Source organism: Pan paniscus, chromosome 17 (assembly GCF_029289425.2).
Source record: "Pan paniscus chromosome 17, NHGRI_mPanPan1-v2.0_pri, whole genome shotgun sequence".
NCBI lineage: Eukaryota > Metazoa > Chordata > Mammalia > Primates > Hominidae > Pan > Pan paniscus.
In genome coordinates this window covers 97,748,908-97,770,669 of record NC_073266.2, presented here as the reverse complement: position 1 = coordinate 97,770,669, position 21,762 = coordinate 97,748,908, and the positions used below count along the sequence as shown (strand labels likewise).

Sequence of the window (21,762 nt, the reverse complement as noted above, 5' to 3'; positions counted from 1 at the left end):
ATCACCATTGGAAAAGGTTAACTAACTACTCACTTTGAAAAGTCACAGCTCAAAGGAAAGGATAAAACTATCCTGCCTTTCCCAGAGGCACTATATTTCAGAGAAACCAAACAGTCCCAACTGCTGAGTAAAACAAGAGTTTACAGAAGAATGTCTGCTAACAATCTACATGTGACAGAATCAGAAACACCTCATTCACAGCAAGCCCCCCAATAAAACTACCATCTAGGACCAGGATCATCAACAGGTGTTAAATGCATTGCATTCCAGTCCACAGAAAGAACGTAATGCACACAAAGACCAGACTGCCATCTATTGTATTGAAGCAACAAAATATGACTGGGGTCCCTGAAGTGACACAAGAAGCATAGAACAGGCCGGGTGTGGTGGCTCACGCCTGTAATCCCAGCACTTTGGAAGGCCGAGGCGGGCGGATCACGAGGTCAGGAGATCGAGACCATCCTGGCTAACACGGTGAAACCCCGTCTCTACTAAAAATACAAAAAATTAGCCGGGCGTGGTAGCGGGCGCCTGTAGTCCCAGCTACTCGGGAGGCTGAGGCTGGAGAATGGCGTGAACCCGGGAGGCGGAGCTTGCAGTGAGCCGAGATCGCGCCACTGCACTCCAGCCTGGGCGACAGAGCGAGACTCCGTCTCAAAAAAAAAAAAAAAAGCAGCATAGAACATCATATATATTCTAGCCCAAAATGTTTAACTTGAATCAACTGGGCCTTTCAGTAGAACTTCTCATTTAAAAGAAGCTCAGGGGACAGGGGACTAAGCTGAAACAACACTACAATGAAGTACCAGACACATCTGGAAGGAGGGGCATCTCTGCAGGACAAGAGGCTGGTCTGGCCAACAGTCCGGGAAAGCACTGCAAACCCAACCACTAGATGTAACAGGGTCCACAACAAATCCTGGCTTACATAAACCGAGTGTAAAAAATGTTCTGGGGGTCAGGTGTGGTGGCTCACACTTGTAATCCCAGCACTTTGGGAGGCTGAGGTGGCTGGATCATCTGAGGTCTGGAGTTTGAGACCAGCCTGGCCACATGGTGAAACCCCGTCTCTACTAAAAATACAAAAACTAGCTGGGCGTGGTGGCGGGTGCTCGTAATCCCAGCTACATGGGAGGCTGAGGCAGGAGAATTGCTTGAACCAGGGAGGCAGAGCTTGCAGTGAGCCAAGATCTCACCACTGCACTGCAGCCTGGAAGACAGAGCGAGACCCCATCTCAAAAAAAACAAAAAACAAAAAAAAAGTTCTGGGTAAAACTGAAGAAATCTGAGTATGGACTGCATATTAAATAAGGTGAATATGTAATACATGACAAGACAGAACAGAGAAAAGTGAAAAAAGCAAGTGGTAAAATAGCTAATCAATACAATCTCATGGTAAGAACAATAGACACACAGAAACAGCTAACAATACGATGTTAATGGTGGCAACTTCTGAATGACAGAAATGTGGCATTTTACATTTCATTTTCTAATTAGAAACGGTTACCTGCATTTTCAAACATTCATAGATTACAGTATTATTTTTATAACAATGATTACTTTTTTAAAAAGCTACAGAAAAATAGTTAATACAAATACCTTTAACTCTACGCTAGTATGTAGCTTACCAAGTCAATTCAGAACTAACAAGAAAAAGACAAGTTATTACGAATATTTCTTTATTTTTATTTATTTATTTCTTTTTTTGAGACGGAGTCTTGCTCTGTCGCCCAGGCTGGAGTGCAGTGGTGCAATCTCAGCTCACTGCCGCCTCCACCTCCCGTGTTCAACCAATTCTCCTGCCTAAGCCTCCCCACTAGCTGGGACTACAGGCACATGCCACCACATCGGGCTAATTTTTGTATTTTTAGTAGAGACGGGGTTTCACCATGTTGGCCAGGCTGGTCTCGATCTCCTGACCTCGTGATCCATCCACCTCCGCCTCCCAAAGTGCTGGGGTTACAGGTATGAGCCACCGCACCTGGCCAAGTTATTACAAAGATTTCTACTGAAAATTAGGTTATTTTCAGAACTATCTTAAAAGATAAAGTATACAACACGCAGGTCCTTTATTCTGATTCCAACAAAGAGGAAACATATCTGAAACAAACAGAAATAAGCATAAACACTAGGAAAACACAAAGGAACTGTCAGTACATCTTCAAAACCAGCACACACAAGAATCTAAGCCCAATTAAAAGATGCTGCTAGAGCAGCAGAAATGAATAAAGAAGGCTGGAATTAACAAGAGCCCCACAGTAATTATGAAATCATTATCACCTGATAGAAAGCAAGAATTCACTATTTCAAAATAGACAAAAGAAGTAAGCTACTATTAAAAAGGGGCATCCTGCCATATTGACCTTGTGATAAATTTGCACAGGGTCTCCTGAAGACTTTTTCTGAGCACTGAGGCTCTCATGTGTGAGAAAACCAGTGGGACTTTTCCACTGGCTCACTAGTGGGAACTAGTGAAAGGAGAAGGTAAAACAACTATCAAAATGCCAGAGTCCACCGGGAGAGGGGAATGACCCCTTAATACAGTGACATGAGTCAAGCCTTCACAGCAAGGTCTGTCTCCACAGTCCCAGGCTCTCCAGACCCACTCTAGCAATGCTTAAAAATTCCAAGTGTCTTAAACATGTTCTAGAACAAAGCCCAAATATATTTAAAGGAACAACAAACTCTAGCACCCATAAACACAATGTCCAGTGTGTAGTCAAAAACTGCCAGTCAAAAAACAAAAACTTCCAGTCATACAAAGCAGCAGAAAAATATGATCCCAAACCAGGAGAACAACATGAACGCAGCGAGAGAAGTGAAAGAAAGTGAAAGATGGATGGTAAATTGCACTTCCATGAATGAAAAATGCACTAACATGAAAAATATACTGCATGGGATTAAGAGCAGATTAGATGCTGCCGAAGAAAAGACTGGTAAATCTGAAGATAAAGCAAGAGAAATACACAAAATGAAAGAGGGAATGGTTAAAAAAAAAAAAAAACTGAAAAAACCCCAACAACGGCATCAATGAGCTATGGGACAGTATCAAGGAGCCTAATATACAGGAGTCCCCCCTTACCTGCAAAGGACATGTTCCAAGACGCCAGTGGATGCTGACACTGTGGACAGTGCCAAACGCTACATATACTACGTTTTTTCCTATACAGACATACCTACAATAAAATACAACTTATAAATTAGATTTGGTACAGGAAGTTGGTACACGAAGATATTAACAACAATAATAAACTAGAACAACTGTAACAATATACAGTAATAAAAGTTTTGTGAATGTGGTCTCTCAAAGTATCTTACATCCTGTGCTCACCCTTCTTGTGGTGGCATGCGATGACACGATGCCTGTGTGGCGCCTCACGTGACAAGATGAAGACGACTCAGAATGCCATGGAACTTAAAACAGATGAATTGTTTATTTCTGGAATTTTCCATATAATATTTTCAAACCATGGTTGACTGTGGAAAGCAAAACTGAGGATACAGGGGAACTACTGTATGTGTAACTGAGTATCAGGGACAAAGGGGTGAGGGGAAGAAAAACTAGTTGAAGAAATGATGCCACAAAATTTTCCAAATCTGATGAAAACTATAAACCCACAAAATCAAGAAGCTCACCAGACTCTAAGCAAAAGAAACACAAAGAAAACCAAACCAAGGCACATTATAGTCAAAGTATTAAAAATACAGAGAGGAACAAAAATGACAGAAAACATATTGTTGGAAAAAATGCCAGCCAGAAGACAAGAGTGAAATCTTTAAAATATAAAAAGGGAAAAAAAAATAGCATTCCACACCTAGCAAAAATCTCTTCCTTCCTAAAAGACAACTTTTTTTTAGAGAGAAAGTATAGTGAGTTAATTAAGCACATCAGCACTACAAAATATAAAGTCCTTCAGGAGGCAGAGGAAATGACTCGAGATGGAAATACACATCTACGCAAAGGGATGAAGAGTATCATCAATGACATGTAGATCAATATAATTTTTTTCTTTTTTACAGTTTAAAATAAAAGTAACAACATATTGTAAGATTTCTAACATGTGGAAGAAAAAATGTATAACAACAACAGAACAAAGGCTGGAAGAAGAAATTAAAGCATACTACTCTAAGGTTCTTATACTATAGAAGAAGTAGTAGTATATTAAGAAAGTCAGAGAAAGATGTATAGCTAATAAGCCAATAATAGAGATAAAATGGAATAAAAATATTCAATCCAAAAGAGAGCAGAAAAAGAGTTAAATAAAGAACAGATGAGACAAGTAAAAAAACAAACACCGAGATGGGAGATTTAAAACCAACCATATCAATAATCACATTAAATAAAAAGGACTGGCAAACTTCTTCTGTAAAGGACAGGTTAATAAACAGTTTAGGCTTTGCTGCCTGTAGAGTCTCTCATACAACTACTCAATCCTGCCACACCGTGCACAAAAGCAGCCTTGGACAATATATTAAATTAATGGGAATAGCTATTTCAATAAACTTCTTTTAATTAAAAAAAAATTTTTTGAGACAGGGTCTCACTTTGTCACCCAAGCTGGAGTGCAGTGGTGTAATCATGGCTCATTGCAGCCTTGAACTCCTGGGCTCAAGGGATCCTCCCAACTCAGCCTCCCGAGTACCTGACACTACCAGCGCACACCACCACACCTGGCTATTTTTTTTTATTTTTTTTTTGAGACGGAGTCTCGCTCTGTCGCCCAGGCTGGAGTGCAGTGGCACATTCTAGGCTCACTGCAAGCTCCACCTCCCAGGTTCACGCCATTCTCCTGCCTCAGCCTCCTGAGTAGCTGGGACTACAGGCACCCGCCACCAAGCCTGGCTAATTTTTTGTATTTTTAGTAGAGATGGGGTTGCACCATGTTAGCCAGAATGGTCTCGATCTCCTGACCTCGTGATCCGCCCACCTCGGCCTCCCAAAGTGCTGGGATTACAGGCGTGAGCCACTGCCCCCGGCCTATTTATTATTTTAAAGACAGAGTCTTGCTATGTTGTCCCGGCTGGTCTAAAACTCCTGGCCTCAAGCAATACTCCCACTTCAGCCTCCCAAAGTGCTGGGATTACCATTGCACCTGGCGCCAATAAACTGTATTTACAATAACAGCAAGCCCAACTTGACCCATGGGCTATAGTTTGCCAACCCCTGGGTCCAGATACTCAAAAGGCATAGGCTAACAGGTTGGGTAACAAAGCAAGACCAATTACATGCTGGATTAAAGGTTTAAAAATAGAAAAATATATGCCATGTATGATACTCTGAAATATACATTTGGTCTTCATCCCTATTTCCTGACATACAACTCCTAAAACCCTTGGAATCTCCCAAGTCAGATTAACTTGTAGTTGGGCCTATATATTATGAAATTTTTGAAAATTCAAGCAATATAGAAGCTTTTATAGAAAAATTAGAAAATAGACACAGAAACAAGAAAATAAGACTCACGCATAAACCATTACCCTGAAATATCTAGAATTAAGAGTTATGTTAATTTTTGTCTTTTTGTGTGCTAATGAGATGACTGGTGGTTGGCAGCCCCTAGGTAGCTTCAGGATGGGGGCTTATCACCAAGGCAAGTTTAGAGGGTGGGGGACTTTCAGCTAACTTCCAGGGAAGGGAGCAGGGCTGAAGGCTAAGATGATTTAATCAATCATGCCTGCGTAAGGAAGCCACCACAAAAACCCAACAGGATTGGGTTTGGTGGTCTTCTGGATAGATGGACTCATGGAGGTTCCTGGAGGGTTGAGTACCCGCGGAGGGCCTGGAAGCTCTAGTCCCTTCCCCTATACCTTGCCCTATGTATCTCTTTCACTGTGATTCTTTATAACATCCTTTCTTTGTCATAAACCAGTAAATATAAGTAAGTATTTCCTTGAGTTTGGTAAGCCACTCTGACAAAGTAATCAAATCCAAGGAGGGAGTTGTGGGAACACCAGTTTATAGCCAGTCAGTCAGAAACACAGGTAAAACAACCTGGGGCTAGAGCTGCCATAAAGAATGATTCATTCCATCTCAGGAAAAATGAGACAGAGAGAGAGACAGATTATTAGGAACAACTGTATGTGAACAAACAAAATTAACTTGATGAAATGGACAAATTCCTAGAAAGACACTAATTACCTAAAACTGATTCATACTCATGAAGAAATAGAAAAATTTCAAATTTCTGTAACAAGAGACTGAATTCATCAAAAATTTCCTAACAGAAAAGTCCAGGTACAGGTGGCTTCACTGGTGAATCCTAAAAAATACTTAAAAGGCTGAGCGTGCTGGCTCATGCCTGTAATCCCAGCTCTTTGGGACGCCGAGGTGGGTAAATCATTTGAGGTCAGGAGTCTGAGACCAGCCTGGCCAACATGGTGAAACCCCACCTCTACTAAAAATACAAAAATTAGCTGGGCATGGTGATGCACGCCTGTAATCTCAGCTACTCGGGAGGCTGAGGCAGGAGAATTGCTTGAACCTGGGAGGTGGAGGTTGCAGTGAGCTGAGATCATGCCACTGCACTCCAGCCTGGGCGACAGAGCGAGACTCTGTCTCCAAAAAAAGAAAAAAAAAAATTAAAGAAAGAACTAACTTCAATTTTTCTCAAACTCGCCACAGAAAAATAGAAGAGGAGGGGCCAGGCACGGTGGCTCAGGCCTGTAATCCCAGCACTTTGGGAGGCCGAGGCGGGCAGATCACCTGAGGTCGGGAGTTCGAGACCAGCCTGACCAACAAGGAAAAACCCGTCTCTACTAAAAAGAGAAAAATTAGCTGGGTGTGGTGGCGCATGCCTGAATCTCAGCTACTCGAGAGGCTGAGGCAGGATAATCGCTTGGCCTGTGAGACGGAGGTTGCGGTGAGCCAAGATTGCACCACTGCACTCCAGCCTGGGCAATAAGAACGCAACTCCCTCTCAAAAAACAAAAAACAGGCCGGGCGCGGTGGCTCACGCCTGTAATCCCAGCACTTTGGGAGGCCGAGGCGGGCGGATCACGAGGTCAGGAGATCGAGACCATCCTGGCTAACACGGTGAAACCCCGTCTCTACTAAAAATACAAAAAATTAGCCGGGCGTGGTAGCGGGCGCCTGTAGTCCCAGCTACTCGGGAGGCTGAGGCAGGAGAATGGCGTGAACCCGGGAGGCGGAGCTTGCAGTGAGCCGAGATCGCGCCACTGCACTCCAGCCTGGGCGACAGAGCGAGACTCCGTCTCAAAAAAAAAAAAAAAAAAAAAAAAAAAAAACAAAAACAAAAACAAAAACAAAAAAGAGGAGGGAACAACTTCTAACTCATTCTTGAAGCCAGCATTTCCCTGATACGAGGGCCAAATAAAAACATTACAAGAAAATTAAAAACCAATATTCCTTATGAACACAGATGAAAAATCCTTAACAACATACTAGCAAACCAAATTCAACAGTGTATTAAAACAATTATACACCACGACCAAGTGAGTGCATTCCATCCCAAGAATGCAAGGGGACTTCAACATAAGAAAATATATCAATGTAATTCACCACATTAGTAGAATGAAGCACAGGGGAAAAAATCACATGGTTATCACAATTGGCACAAAGAAGGGATCTGATAAAATCCAACACGTTTTCATGATTAAAAAAAAAAAAATCACTCAGAAAAGTAGGAATTGAAGGGACTCTCCTCAACAAGATAAAGGGCATTTCTGAGAAACCCATTAACATCATATTCAATGGTAAAAGACCAAAAACTCTCCTCCTAATATCAGGAACAAGACAAGGACCCCCACTTTCATTGCTGCCACAAAATATTATACTGGACGTTCTAAACAGAACAATGAGGCAAAAAATAAAAGGCATCGTAACTGAAAAATAGAAGTAAAGCCTTATTTGCAGAATGCACGATTCTACATATAGAAAATCCCAAAGAATCTACAAGAAACTACCAGAGCTAATGACAAATTCAGTAAAGTTGCATGATTCAAGATCAATACACAAAAATCAGTTGTTTCTATACATCTGCACTGAAAAATCTGAACAGGAAATTATGAACACAATTCCACTTATAACAAAATACCTATGAGTTTATTGTATGAATTTAACCAAAGAAGTGAAAGCCTTACACAATGAAACTACAAAGCTCTGTCGAAAGAAATTAAAGGCCTAAAGAAACAGAGTATGTTCACAAATAGGAAGACAATGTTGTTAAGATGTCAATAATCCCCAAAGTAATGTCAAACACAATCCTCATCAAAGTTCTAACAGTCTTCTTTGCAGAAATGGAAAAGTCTATCCTCATGTTCATATGAAATTACAAGGGGCCCCAAAAAGCCAGAACAATACTGAAATAAAGAATACAGTTGGAAGACTCACACTTCCCAATTTCAAAACTTACTATAAAACTTACCATTTGTTTAAATCAAAACAGTACAGGTGCCGGGCACAGTGGCTCACATCTGTAATCCCAGCACTTCGGGAGGCTGAGGTGGGTGGATCACTTGAGGTTGGGAGTTCAAGATCAGCCTGGCCAACATCACAAAACCCCGTCTCTACTAAAAATACAAAAATCAGCCAGACATGGTGGTAGGCACCTGTAATCTCAGCTACTCGAGAGGCTGAGGCAAGAGAATCACTTCTTGAACCCAGGAGGCAGAGGTTGCAGTGAGCCAAGATCATGTCACTGCACTCCAACCTGGGTGACAGAGCAAGACTCAGTCTCAAAAAAAAAACCAGTATAGGATTGTTATAAGGATAGATATATAGATCAATGGAATAGAACTGAGAGTACAGAAATAAACCCATATATCCAGGACCAACTGATTTTCAATAAGGGTGCCAAGTCCATTCAATAGGGAACAAACAGTCTCTAGAAGAAACGGTGCTGAAACGACTGAATTTCTATCTACATGTAAGAGAATGAAACCGGACTCCTACTTATACAATATATAAGAATTAACTCAAAATAGATCGGCGACTTAACATGAGAACTACAACCATAAAACTCTTAGGAAAAACATAGGAGAAAATTTTCATGACCTTGGACTTGGCAATGGATTCTTAAGATATGAAATAAAAAACACCAACAATAGAAAAAATAGATAAATTGGACTTCATCAAAATTAACAACTTTTGTGCAACAAGATGTTATCAAGAAAGTAAAGACAACCTGTAGAGAGGAGAAAATATACGCAAATCACGTATTTGATAACGGTTTAATACCCAGAATAAGGAAATTACTGTATTTCAACAACATAAAGACAAACAACCCAATTAAAAAACAGGCAAAGAACCTGCCAACAGGCATTTTTCCAAAGAAGATATACAAATGGCTTATAAGCACATGAAAAGATGCTGAAACTCATTTGTCTACGGAAATGCAAATCAAAACCACCATGAGATTCCACTTTACACTATTAGGATGGCAAGTGAGGGAGGGAGAAAGGAAAAGGAAGAGGGACAGAGGGAAGGAAGCAGAGAGGGAGAAAGGAAGGGAAGGGAGGAAGGAGAAAAAAGTAAGTGTTGGTAATGATGTGAACAGATTTAATTCTTGTACACTTCTGGTAGGAATGTAAAATGGTGCACTTTCACTGTGAAAAGTTTGGCAGTTCTTTGAAAAAGTAAACAGAATAACTATATGACCCAAAAATTCCACTCCTAGGTATATACACCCAAAATAACTGAAAACAGTGACTCAAACAAATACTTGTGCACCAATGTTCATTGCAGCATTATTCACAAGAGCCAAAAGGTGAAATCAATCCAAGTGTCCACCAACAGATCGAGACCATCCTGGCCCCATCTCTACTAAAAATACAAAAATTAGTTGGACTTGGTGGTACGTGCCTGTAATCCCAGCTACTCATGAGGCGGAGGCAGGAGAATCACTTGAACCAGGGAGTCGGAGGTTGCAGTGAGTCAGAGATCGCAGCACTGCACTCCAGCCTGGCGACAGAGTGACTCCATCTCAAAAAAAAAATAAACGAATAAAAGAAAATACCAGTCATGGGCCAGGTGTAGTGGCTGACACATATAATCCCAGCACTCTGGGAGGCCAAGGTAAGTGGATCACTTGAGCCCAGGAGTTCAAGACCAGCCTGAGCAACATGGTGAAACCTCGACTCAATAAAAAATACAAAAAAAAATTACCCAGGTGTGGTGGTATGCACCTATAGTGCCAGCTACTCAGAAAGCTGAGTTAGGAGGATCATCTGAGCCCAAGAAATCAAGGCTGCAGGGAGCCATGATTGTACCACTGCACTCCAGCCTGGGTAAAAGAGCGAGACCCTGTCTCAAAAAAAAAAAAAAAGAGAATATACCAGTCAGGGCCAGCTCCATGGGCATGCAACTAGCACAGCTGCACAAAGCCTGTGCTCAAGGGATTTAATGCTCAGTGGTAACCATCGTGAATTCTTAACAATCTATCTTTGAATTTGTGTTTTATATTATAAAAGTGAACTCTGATGGGACATGGAGCATATGCCAAGGGCTTGGAGCCTCAGCTCACACATGGTCTGCCTCCTTTACCCTTTCCAGGGCCAGGTCTGATACTGCTCTCTGCCTTGCCCTCACCCCAAAGCCCACTTGGCCTCAGCCTTCCTCCCAGTCCCCAACCCTATAACCACTCTCTCACTCACATCTTCCACCTGGGACCGTACCAAGTTGTCAAGAGGTCCACATTCCACTGTAGTCCCAAGTTGGGGACTGGCACAGATTGGGGGTTGGGGGGGAGGTGGTTGAATACACTTGCTGTGGCATCTCAGTGTGCAGCAAGGTGGCAACCATTCCTGTCCTGCACTGGCAGCACCAAGGTATGTTTGGCAGGCAACTTGACAAGGGTCCCTCGCCCATCCCAGATCCAATGTTAATTTCTGATCAGATGTTAATTTTTATAAAAAACAACTCCTAAAGAGTTTCTACGTGTAGCAGGGTTTAGATATAGTTTAGAAAATATTAGATTCGTGGAAGAGTCTACCTTTCCTAGGGCTTACTTTTCTCAGCCAGTCTACTGACAAGAACAGCCTCCTATTGGAGGTGTTAACTCTTGCTAAGATTGAAGTCACATGTGCTGTGTAAATCTTACAAGAAGGCAGAGCGACATACCACTCTGAAATCTGAAATACAGAGCAAGGCAGCAGTGAGGACGATGGACAGGTAGTTCCCTTGGTTCTTTCTCTCTACAGGGTTGGTTCTCCAGTCAGCTTGGATTTTTTTTTTTTTTTTTTTTTGAGACGGAGTCTGTCACTCTGTCACCCAGGCTGGAATGCAGTGGCGCCATCTCAGCTCACTGCAAGCTCCACCTCCTGGGTACATGCCATTCTCCTGCCTAAGCCCCCCAAGAGGCTTCCAATAAATCTCCTTTTGTGTAAATTGGTCAGATTGGTTTCTGCTGCTTGAAAACAAAGAACTCTAATTGCTGTGGTGGATTAAGAATAAATGCACTTCACATGGAAAAAGGTTCTTACTATGCGGTTCAGTGAAAAAGAAACAACAGCTGGTACAGTATCTTATACAATTTGATTATATCCTTTTAAGAAAAAAAATGTGAATATATCCCGTTTTTAAAAATCTATAGATATATAACAACATTAATTCTGGATATTTCAGGGTAATGGTTTACGCGTGAGTCTTACTGTCTTGTTTCTGTGTCTGTTTTCTAATTTTTCTATAAAAAACTTCTGTATTACTTGAATTTTCAAAAATTTCATTATAGGCCCAATTACAAATAAAATTTTCTCCCCAAAATAGTTTTACTAATTCAACAGTTAATCTAATTAACAGTTTAAGCCATTCAAATCTCTTAATTTTCCCTTGTGAAGTACCATATCTCTGCATCAGTAAAGTCTTGGGAAAAAAAAGTAAACAGTCGTGAAGAAATTCAGAAGAGTAAACACATTCTCAGGCTAAGGAAGCAAAAGTTCATGAGCAATGTTCAGTTCCAGTCAAGTCAAAAACAAAGGACTCCAGGATGAAAAACTTTCGTTGTTACTGACATGTTACTTAAAAATAAAACAAATTTCCTAACAGAATTCCACCTTAAAAGATTGAATTGACCTCAAAAGGAGACTAAAGAGACATGACAACCAAATACATACCTGATCCTAGACTACATTTATTAATGAAGGGGAAAGCAAGGCTATAAATGATTAGACGAGACAAAAATGTCATTACCAATGACTACAAGGATATATAAGAACTTTTTTTTTTTTGAGACAGAGTCTCACTCACTCTGTCACCCAGGCTGGAGTGCAGTGGTGCTATCTCGGCTCACTGCAACTTCTGCCACCCAGGTTCAAGCAATTCTTGTGTCTCAGCCTCCTGAGTAGCTGCAACTACAGGCGCCCGCCACCACACCCAGCTAATTTTTGTATTTTCAGTAGAGACAGGGTTTCACCATGTTGTTGGCCAGGCTGGTCTCGAACTCCTGACCTAAAGTGATCCATCCACCTCAGCCTCCCAAAGTGCTGAGATTACAGGCATGAGCCACCATGCCCGGCCAGGATATACAACAACTTTTATTTAACATTGTTTAAAACTAAATATGCCAACTATGTATTCTCAATGTTATAAGGACAGACAAAATTTTAGGAAAACTTTTCTGAGATCACATATACAACTACACAAATCAGGATTAAAAAAAAACCCTATCATTTCATTTATGCATGCCCATTTGTTGATTGCTCTAACAATACTGGGAAATTAAGTTAGTTTTCTTTTGCTAAAATAACAAATCACATTTCCCTCAAACATCAAAAACAATTTTTTAATAACTAATGACTAGAAAAATCCCCTCCTTAAAGTAGCTTAAAAACCTGAACAGCTTAAATAGCTCACTTTATGTCATAAAGACATAAATAAGTACTAATGAGGCTTTCACACAGCCATCTGAAGTATAACAGCAATTTCCATTTTGAGGAATCTTACCCACTCTTCAAAAACCCGAGTTCAAATCTCACCTCCAGATTCCAGTTGGCTACTTATGTCCTCTTACCTTCAGTAACTCCTTGCAGCTGTCAAGCCCAATATCCACAAGAATACCTTTCACCTTTTTTCGCACCTTTCTGATGTTGTCAAGATTTTCCACAGGAATTTGAAACATTTTTGAAATTTTCCTTAAAAGGAAAGAAAACAAAACTGTAATAAGTACATGTATATAATACACAAAAATACATTTTTTGACAGGGTTGGTAAAACACTAGGAATAGAGTATAATTTTCAACAAATTGTTGTAGAATGAGTGAACATTCATATGCAAATGAATGAGGTTGACCTCTTCCTTACACCATATACAAAAATTAACTCAAAAGCGGATCACACACCTATATGTAAGACCTAAAACTATAAAACTCTCATAAGAAAACGTAAGCATAAACATTGATGACCTTAGATTCGGCAAGGAATTCCTAGATAGGACACCAAAAAGCACCAGTAATGAAAGAAAAAATAGGTATGGACTTTACCAAAATTAAAAATTTTTATGCTTCAAAGGACACCATCAAAAAAGCAAAAAACCCACAAAACGGGAGAAAATATTTGCAAACCATTATTCCTTTCTAATAAGGAACTTATATGCAGAATACAGATAACTCTCGTATCTCAATAATTAAAACACAGATAACCCAGTTTACAAATGGGCAAAGGATCACAGACACTTCTCCAAAGAAAAATGTCCACTAAGGTACATGAAAAGATGCTCAGGCAGGGAACAGTGGCTCACGCCTGTAATTCCAGCAGCTCAGGAGGCTGAGGTACACAGATCAGGCAGACTGTTTGAGCTCAGGAGTTGAAGACCAGCCAGGGCAACATGGTGAAACCCTGCCTCTACAAAAAATACAAAAATTAGCCGGGCATCCTGGTGCGCACCTGTAGTCCCAGCTATCCAGGAGGCTGAGGTGAGGGGATCACCCGAGCCCAGGAGGTCAAGGCTGCAGTGAGTCTGATCACGCCACTATATTCCAGCCTGAGCAACAGAGTGAGATCCTGTCTTAAAACAAAACAAAAAAAAAATGCTCAACATCATTAGCCATTTGGAGAAATGCAAATCAAAACCACAAAGAGATACTGTGCCCACCAGGATATCTATAAAGGATAAAAAAAGGAAACGTGTTGGCAAGGACGTGGAGAAATTGGAACTCTCATACATTCCTAATAGTAATGTAAACCAGTGCAGCCAGTCTTCATGTGTGCCTGAAAACAGTCTGGCTGTCCCACAAAAGATTAAAAATATAGGTAACATATGAACCAGCAATTCCACTCAAGAGAAAAGCATACATCCACCCAAAAACTTATATAAGGATGTTCATGACAACACTATTCAGTCACCAAAATGTGTAAACAAACCAAATGCCCCTGCATTGGGGCATTTGATAAATAAACTGATGACTGGATAAATAAAATATGACATATCCATACAATAGATTATTTGGCCATAAAAAAAATGAAATACATACATGCTACAATATGGACAAACTTTGGAAATATGCTAAGTAAAAGAAGCCAGACACAAGGACCACATATTGTATGACTCTATTTATGTGAAGTGTCCAGAACAGGCAAATCCATAGAAAGCACAACAGTGGGCCGAGTGCAGTGGCTCACACCTGTAATCCCAGCACTTTGGGAGGCCAAGGTGGGTGGATCACCTGAAGTCAGGAGTTCAAGACCAGCCTGGCCAACATGGTGAAGCCCCGTCTCTACTAAAAATACAAAAAATTAGCTGGGCGCCTGTAATCTCGGCTACTCGGGAGGCTGAGGCAGGAGAATCGCTTGACCCTGGGAGACAGAGGTTGCAGTGAGCCGAGGTCGCGCCACTGCACTCCACCCTGACCAGTAAGAGCAAAACTCCGTCCCCAGAAAAAAAAAGCACAACAGTGGCTGCCAGGGCTGGGAGAACTGGGAAGTGATGGAAGCAGGGCTTCTTCGTTCTGAACTCAACTGTGGTGATGTATACGCAATGTGAATGAGCCCACAGCCATTCACTGTACACTTCAAATTGGTGAATTGTATGGTACATAAATTATATCTCAAGCTGTTTAAAACAATATCTAAAAAGGCATAAAATTAAAATAAACCCTGTAGTACTTGACCAGACTAGGGGTTACTGAAGTGAACTCATTGTTTTCGACACACAGATAGAAGAATAGAGATAGTTTGAGAGTGTGTGTCCACATACACACATACATTCATAGCTCTGCCCACTGAGAGTGCCTGGATGCAGTTATACACCCCAGTAGCAGTGGGCACAACTAGGGCTCAAACCTGAATTCCTAAATACCGCTTTCCTTTAAAAAGAACCCTAGGAAAAATGGCTGGAGTATGGTAAAGACAAGATGAGCCTAGAACATCCTGTGCCGGAATATAAAGCAGTTGCTCAATGAGGCATGTCAACAGAACACAAAAGTAACCAGCTTGAAAGGGCTCCCATAGGCCAGATACGAGACAATGTGGGCATATATCAAGTAACAGATACAACCTGTGGCAAAGTGAATTTTCCAAACACACAATACCTTCCAACCCACATGCTCTTACAATACGGCCCTAACACTCCTCCCAAAAGTGGCAGCATCTATGCCCCCTCCTGACCTTTGGGCAGAACTTTGTGGCTGCCTTGACCAATCAAGTATGGAGGAAATAATGCCATGAGAATTCCAAGACTAGATCATAAAAATGCCACATACCTCTCTCAGGATGATCATGTCCAGAATCTAGATACCACATGTGTAGAAAGTGCCAACTAGCCCACAGAGACACCAGGTAGAGGTGTTCCACATCAACTACCAGCATGGGAGCGAAGATGCCTCTTGAGGATTCCAGCCCTAGCTGTCAAGTCACCCCCTGCCTTTGAGTCTTCCCAGATGAGGCCCCAGACACTGTGGACCAGAAACAAACCATCTCCCTTCCCTGTCTGAATAGAACTGACCCAGAGAACTGATGCGCTTCTTAAATAAAATGTCTTACTCCAGTAACTTTGGGGTGGTTTGGTATACAGTGATAATCTATATAGTTATATAGACTATAACCCGCTCGAATGTAGTGATTTCCTGATTTTGATGGTTTTGTTATGGATATGTAGGAGAATGTTCTTGTTTGTAGTATTTAGGGTAATGTGGCAACTTTTTTGGCAACTTATTCTCAAGTGATTCAGGGAAAAAAGTTATTGGTACTATAATTGTAACTTTGCTAAAAATCTGCCAACTATTCCAAAATTTAAATGTGTAGGCTATAAAAGCTAAAATATGTATCAGTCAAACTCAAGTGGCAAATATTTGGTTATTCAACTTCATTAATAATAAAGAAATGCCATTTAAAATGTCAAATTTTTATTATCAAAACAGTAACTATTAAGATTACTAACATCTGGTGGTAGTAAAAGTAGAAAAATTTTAATTTTTATGCTTTTACAGGGTAATTTGGCAATACCTCTCAAGATTTTTTCTTTTTTTTTTTTTTTTTGAGACAGGGTCTTGCTCTTTCACCCAGGCTGGAGTATAGTGGCTTGATTACAGCTCACTGCAGCCTCAACCTCCCAGCCTCAAGCAATCCTCCTGCCTCAACCTCATGAGTAGCTTGGACTACCGATGTATGCCACCACACCTGGCTAACTTTTTTTTATTTTTTGGTAGAGACAGGGTCTCCCTATGTTACCCAGGCTGGTCTTGAACTCCTGAGCTCAAGCAATCCTCCCCGTCAGCCTCTCAAAGTACGGGGATTACAGGCATGAACCACCATGCCCAGCTCTCTCATGATTTTTAAGGACAATTTCTGAGTAAGCAATTCTACTTCTACATTCCTCTCTTGTATCCACCACCCAAGGACAGGCTTAGTGATCCCTCCTAGGACTTAGTACCATAACCACATACCACTCCACTGCACTCGACTCACCATGTTGCAATTATCTACTTATATATCCATTTCTCCTATTGGGCTGAACTACTCCAGGGCAGAAATCATGTTATATTTGCTTGAGAGGGTCCCATCACAGAGCACAGTATGTAGCAAATGTTCATTAAATGAACAAAAGATATAAAATAAAACAGGATAAGAACCGTAAGATATGCAGAAAGTGCTAGGAGGTTCTAAAGAGGACATGGCTATGGAAAGCTGGTGCCCAAGACATACAAGGTGAATAAATTAGCATCAAAAAATTATTGAGGTAAAGGAGGAAAAGTCTGAATTTATTTGGCAAAAGTAAAACCAAAAAGGTGGACTGGAATCAAACTGGGAGAGGAGTGGGAGGCAGAAAGGGTTAACATATAATAGGGAGAAATTTTTGGTGGGTAACAAGCAAACACCAAGTTTTTGAGAAGCTGTTTTGAAGCGGATAAATTTCTTTTCAAAGTTATCTATGTGAAAAATGTATCCTGGTCTCAGCAAAAGGAGAGATTTAAGGATCATTAGCATTGTAGAACTGGGAGGATAAAAATTTAAAATTTTTCTTTATAAAATTTTAAGTTTAAAAATTTTCTTTAATAAAATGCACTGATTTGGGTTCTAGCCTTCAAAAGCTTACACTCCCACACAAGAGCTGCCATAACCTCATTATGCATTTCTAAACACTAAGCTCAAGGTCACTTTCTGGCCTAGTCCAGCTTCTTTGGTCAGAGCAAAACTCAACGAAAATTTTGTTAGCTGCTTTCCACGGACTCTATCAGACTTGATTTCATTTCCTCCTTAAAGTTCCACTATCCTCTCTATCCTCTGGGGTTCTTCTCCAAAAGCTGGCTGACAAACAGTATTGTCTAAAGTAGGGACCATCATCCATATGTATCTGAAACAGGGAAGCTAAATTTACTGCTTCCAAGAAAATCTCAACTCACACAGCCAGAGCTGATCTTATCACAGAGTTTTGAGAAGCCTGGGATACAAAGACTGGTGGACTTTTAAAAGCAGAGTGATTGGGGATTGGCTGATTCACGTAAGCATGGTTGTACATACATGAACCTCAGAAAGGGGTTACTAAAATGAGGCTCTCAGAGATTGGGCAGGGGTCTGTGGTTACTTGTTCAAGGCTTGGGACTAGGGCCAAGGAGTTGTCACTTTTTTATTTTTTTCCCTTGAATTTGAAAAATAGGAACTTTTTATTCTCAAATGAAAGTGCTTCCATTCCTTCATCGTTATTGTGGCCCTTCTAAACAAAACAAAACACAAGCACACAAATACCTTTTCATTTAAAAAAAGGAGGGGGAAAAGTTCCCCCCCCCCCCCCCGCCTTTTTTTTTTTTTTTTTTAGCAGTTTCCTAACTGCTTTAGGGAAACCAACAAAGGATAAAAAATAAAATGCAAGTAAATTACAGGTTTCATAACTGTTGCCAACCACTTTGGGGATGGGAAGCTGACTTTTACCCATAATTTATCCATTCTAAGCTACCACAATTTATTCATTCTTAGATCCATTCTTATAGCATAATTTATCAATCCTAAGATAAAATATTCCATATAAAATGCCCAGTGGATGAATTAACTATGAAATAGTTCAATGTTTTCATATTTATAGATACTGTTCTCCATAGATTCTTAGAGCTCAGTAAAATCTGTATTTTCACCATTAGAAAACAGCAGGCTAACCGGGGCGGCCAACTGTTTCCACATCATGCACCAACCTATCAATTTCAATTCAAAATAAATCTCAATTCCTAATGTTTGCGGTAGGCATGGAACTACCATAAAATTCCACTGATATGCACAAGAAAATATTATTTCCCAAAAGGGTACATAAAGGACTTCTCTGGGGATTTTTTAGTATAATGATCTCGTAAGGATATTCTATTATAGAAAAAAAATACATTCTAAAAGAAAATGTTGGCCGGGTGCAACGGCTCACACTTGTAATCCCAGCACTTTGGAAGGCTAAGGCGGGCAGATCACCTGAGGTCAGGAGTTGGAGACCAGCCTGACCAATATGGTGAAACCCTGTCTCTACTAAAAATTACAAAAAAATTGGCTGGGTCCTACTCGGGACGCTGAGGCAGGAGAATCGCTTGAACCCGGGAGGCAGAGGTTGCAGTGAGCCGAGATCACACCACTGCACTCCAGCCTGGGCGACAGGGCAAAACTCCGTCTCAAAAAAAAAAAAAAGTCATTCAGGTAATACAGTAATAAACAATACTTTTTAAGCCACAGAACTTTTTTTTAGTTCCTGTGAAATCGCACAAAACGATGGTCACCAAAAAGGATTCTGGAGTTGTGTGCCCGGGTTTACATCAGCTCCACCATTTATGAGCTGTGTAATCTTCAGGAAATCACTTACTCTCTCCAGGCCTCAGCTGGCTCTTCTGTAAAACAGGGCGAGTATGACCTAATTCACAGAGTAGTTACGAGGATAAATGAGTTAATACATGCAAAACAGCACATAAGCACTGAGTTTGCTATTAATTAACTCCAAAAAACTAAATGAAATGTCCCAACTATTGGAATACAGGACTTTTTAAAAAGCAACTTTAAAAACACAGAATACTTGGATCATATATTCAGCAGATCTGGGTTCAAATCACTGGGAGATACCTGTTTCCACCTATGTAACACATTGCCCTAACAGGTCTAGGATAGCCAGAGGATGAAGGGCAGGGCAGAAACCAAGTTTGCAATATGCTATTGGTGAACTTATGAGGGCAATCATAAATTAACCAACAGCATATTGCAAACTTGGGTTCAAATTAAAAACGTGTCTCCCAAATCCCAGAATCTCTTCAGCTAAAAATCTCAGCATAGCTGTCATCTTCCCCCATAAACAGTGATCAACTCCTTTCAGACATGTCCTAACCCTCACTGTTCCTCCCCTCAACTAGAGGGCCGGTAGGACAACCTCTTGTCTCATCTTCACTCTTGTACTTCCTTTCTTAACACACATCTGTCACTTCATGTTTAAGGACGACGGGCTCAATGCTGTCTTCGCAGTGAAGTCCTAACTCCAACCGAAATTTAACCGAAATATTAATACACACTCATACATGGCCAACTCTCCAAGAACATCTTTAAATAAGTTACACATACATTACCGACTTCCAAATACAGCTGAACATGTACTTTACACAACTCTTTTTACATGTGGTCCTCTCTCCTACTAATGCTCCTCACCCCCAAAAATGGTACCCAGACTCCAAACCCCCTCTTTTGATAAAGGCTCTGCGTGGCAGATGCCCACAGTACTCTACAAATTGCTGCCCCACTTGCCAATCTGCATTGTCAGTTACCTGCTTACCAGTTTCTCCTCCCCTACCCCACTCCTCCACAGCCAGTATATTCCTCAAGATCCCAAGAGGCAGTGATGACCCGTGCAAATAGAGTAAGTTTTAAGCACTCAGGCAAGTCTTCTGTTCAAATAAACTACTTAAAATATCTAATTATTTCTCATTCTGCATCTGTACAGTATTTAAAAGGGCAGTTAAAATTAACATTCCAAAGTCAACTGTAGTTGAAATTTTGTAAACGGAATCTATTTCAAGGCAACCAGCAACGGCAGATGAAAAGTAATGTTAAAGTCAACATCTGCATATCAATTATTGATATTCGCATCAAAAGCTCAACGATGAAGAAACAGGGCCCCGTCATCAGCTGTTCCTCAAACCTTTCTAGGGAAAAAAAAAAAACCTGGGCAGATTTAGGTGTCACCGTCAGCTCCTGCCCTACATCTGCCGTCACTCAAGGCTCCTCCAGAGAGAAGCTTCCAGGAGAACCCGGTCTCGGGGATGCGGCGGGCGGGCCAGCGGGCGGGGCGTTTCTGGAGTCCTTACAGGGGTCGCCACAGCTCCTTGCCCCCTCTCTTCTTCTCCATCCCCGTTCCCTCTCCCTCTACTCCTCGCTCCCTTCACCAGCCCCCCTCTCTCCCTCGGTCCCCGTCCTCGTCTTTCCCCTATTCCTACTCTCCCCTCAGGTCCCCATCCCCTTCTCCGCCCTCCCGGGGCGGCCCCCGCTCCCACGTGACCGGCGGCGGGCGGGGCGGGCCGCGGGCGCGTCGGGGGTCGACGGGCGCCGTTCGGGCCGCGAACCCGCGCCCTGAGAACGTCCCGGGATTCCCGAGGCGGCCACGGGCGGCGCGAGGGCAGGCGGCGGGCGTGGGTGTGGGCTGGGTACCGGCGGGGGCGGGGCTCGGAGGGGGCCAGACTGGGGCGGGGGCCAGGACCGGGGCAGGGGGCGTCGCCGCGCGGGCCCGCGCCAGGCCGGGCCGTACCTACCGCTTGGCGCCCGAAGAGCACCGCGTCTCCGCTGCTGCCTCTCGCAGGGCTGCCGCGTCTTCCGCCGAGCGCAGCCGCGTCCCGTGGGGCCGCCTGCGCCCGCCCGCGCCTCCGCCCCGCGCGGCGGGACCCCCGCCTCAGCGCGCGCCCACCCCCAGCGCGACTGGTCCCCTCCTCCCGCGCAGCCAGAAAGAGAAAATGGCGCTCGATTGGCCTCAGGAAGTGACGTTGGCCCTCATTTGCATGTAGGCGCAGCCAGCCAATGAGAGCAGAGTGTGCTTGGGGGCCCCTGGCACTTCCCACAGGCCCCCCGGGGCCCCTGGCTAAAGCTGGACTGGAGGCTCTGGGGTGGTAGTGGGGGGCCCCTGTTGGACCCCCTGACTCCCTTCTGTCCCAGGGAACTGCCCTGCCAGCTCCTTTCCACATCTGTGCAAACTCTCGTGAGAGTTTGAGTGGGCAATGACGTCACTAAAGGGGTGGGGAGAGTGTGTCATCAACCATGTGACTAATCACGTGGACTCACCACAGCTTTGACTTCATTTGCATGGAATGGGGTGGAGCTAGTGGCAGCTCCAGGAGTGGTGACCCCGCCCACATCTCAGAGCCAATGGGAGCCCA

At 42.4% G+C, this 21,762-nt stretch overlaps 1 protein-coding gene across 1 annotated transcript in view; it reads right to left on the bottom strand.

Moving 5' to 3' along the window:
• The window catches only part of ADNP2 (ADNP homeobox 2), a 31,622-nt gene extending 10,266 nt beyond the window's left edge, over positions 1 to 21,356 (bottom strand). The window contains exons 1-2 of the mRNA XM_034943429.3: positions 21,145 to 21,356; positions 12,966 to 13,086 (exon numbers count right to left, since the gene is read on the bottom strand). Coding sequence (XP_034799320.1) covers positions 12,966 to 13,073 — 108 coding nt within the window. The 5' untranslated portion in view covers positions 13,074 to 13,086; positions 21,145 to 21,356. The remainder of the gene's footprint in view (positions 1 to 12,965; positions 13,087 to 21,144) is intronic.
• Between the last annotated feature and the right edge of the window lie 406 nt (positions 21,357 to 21,762).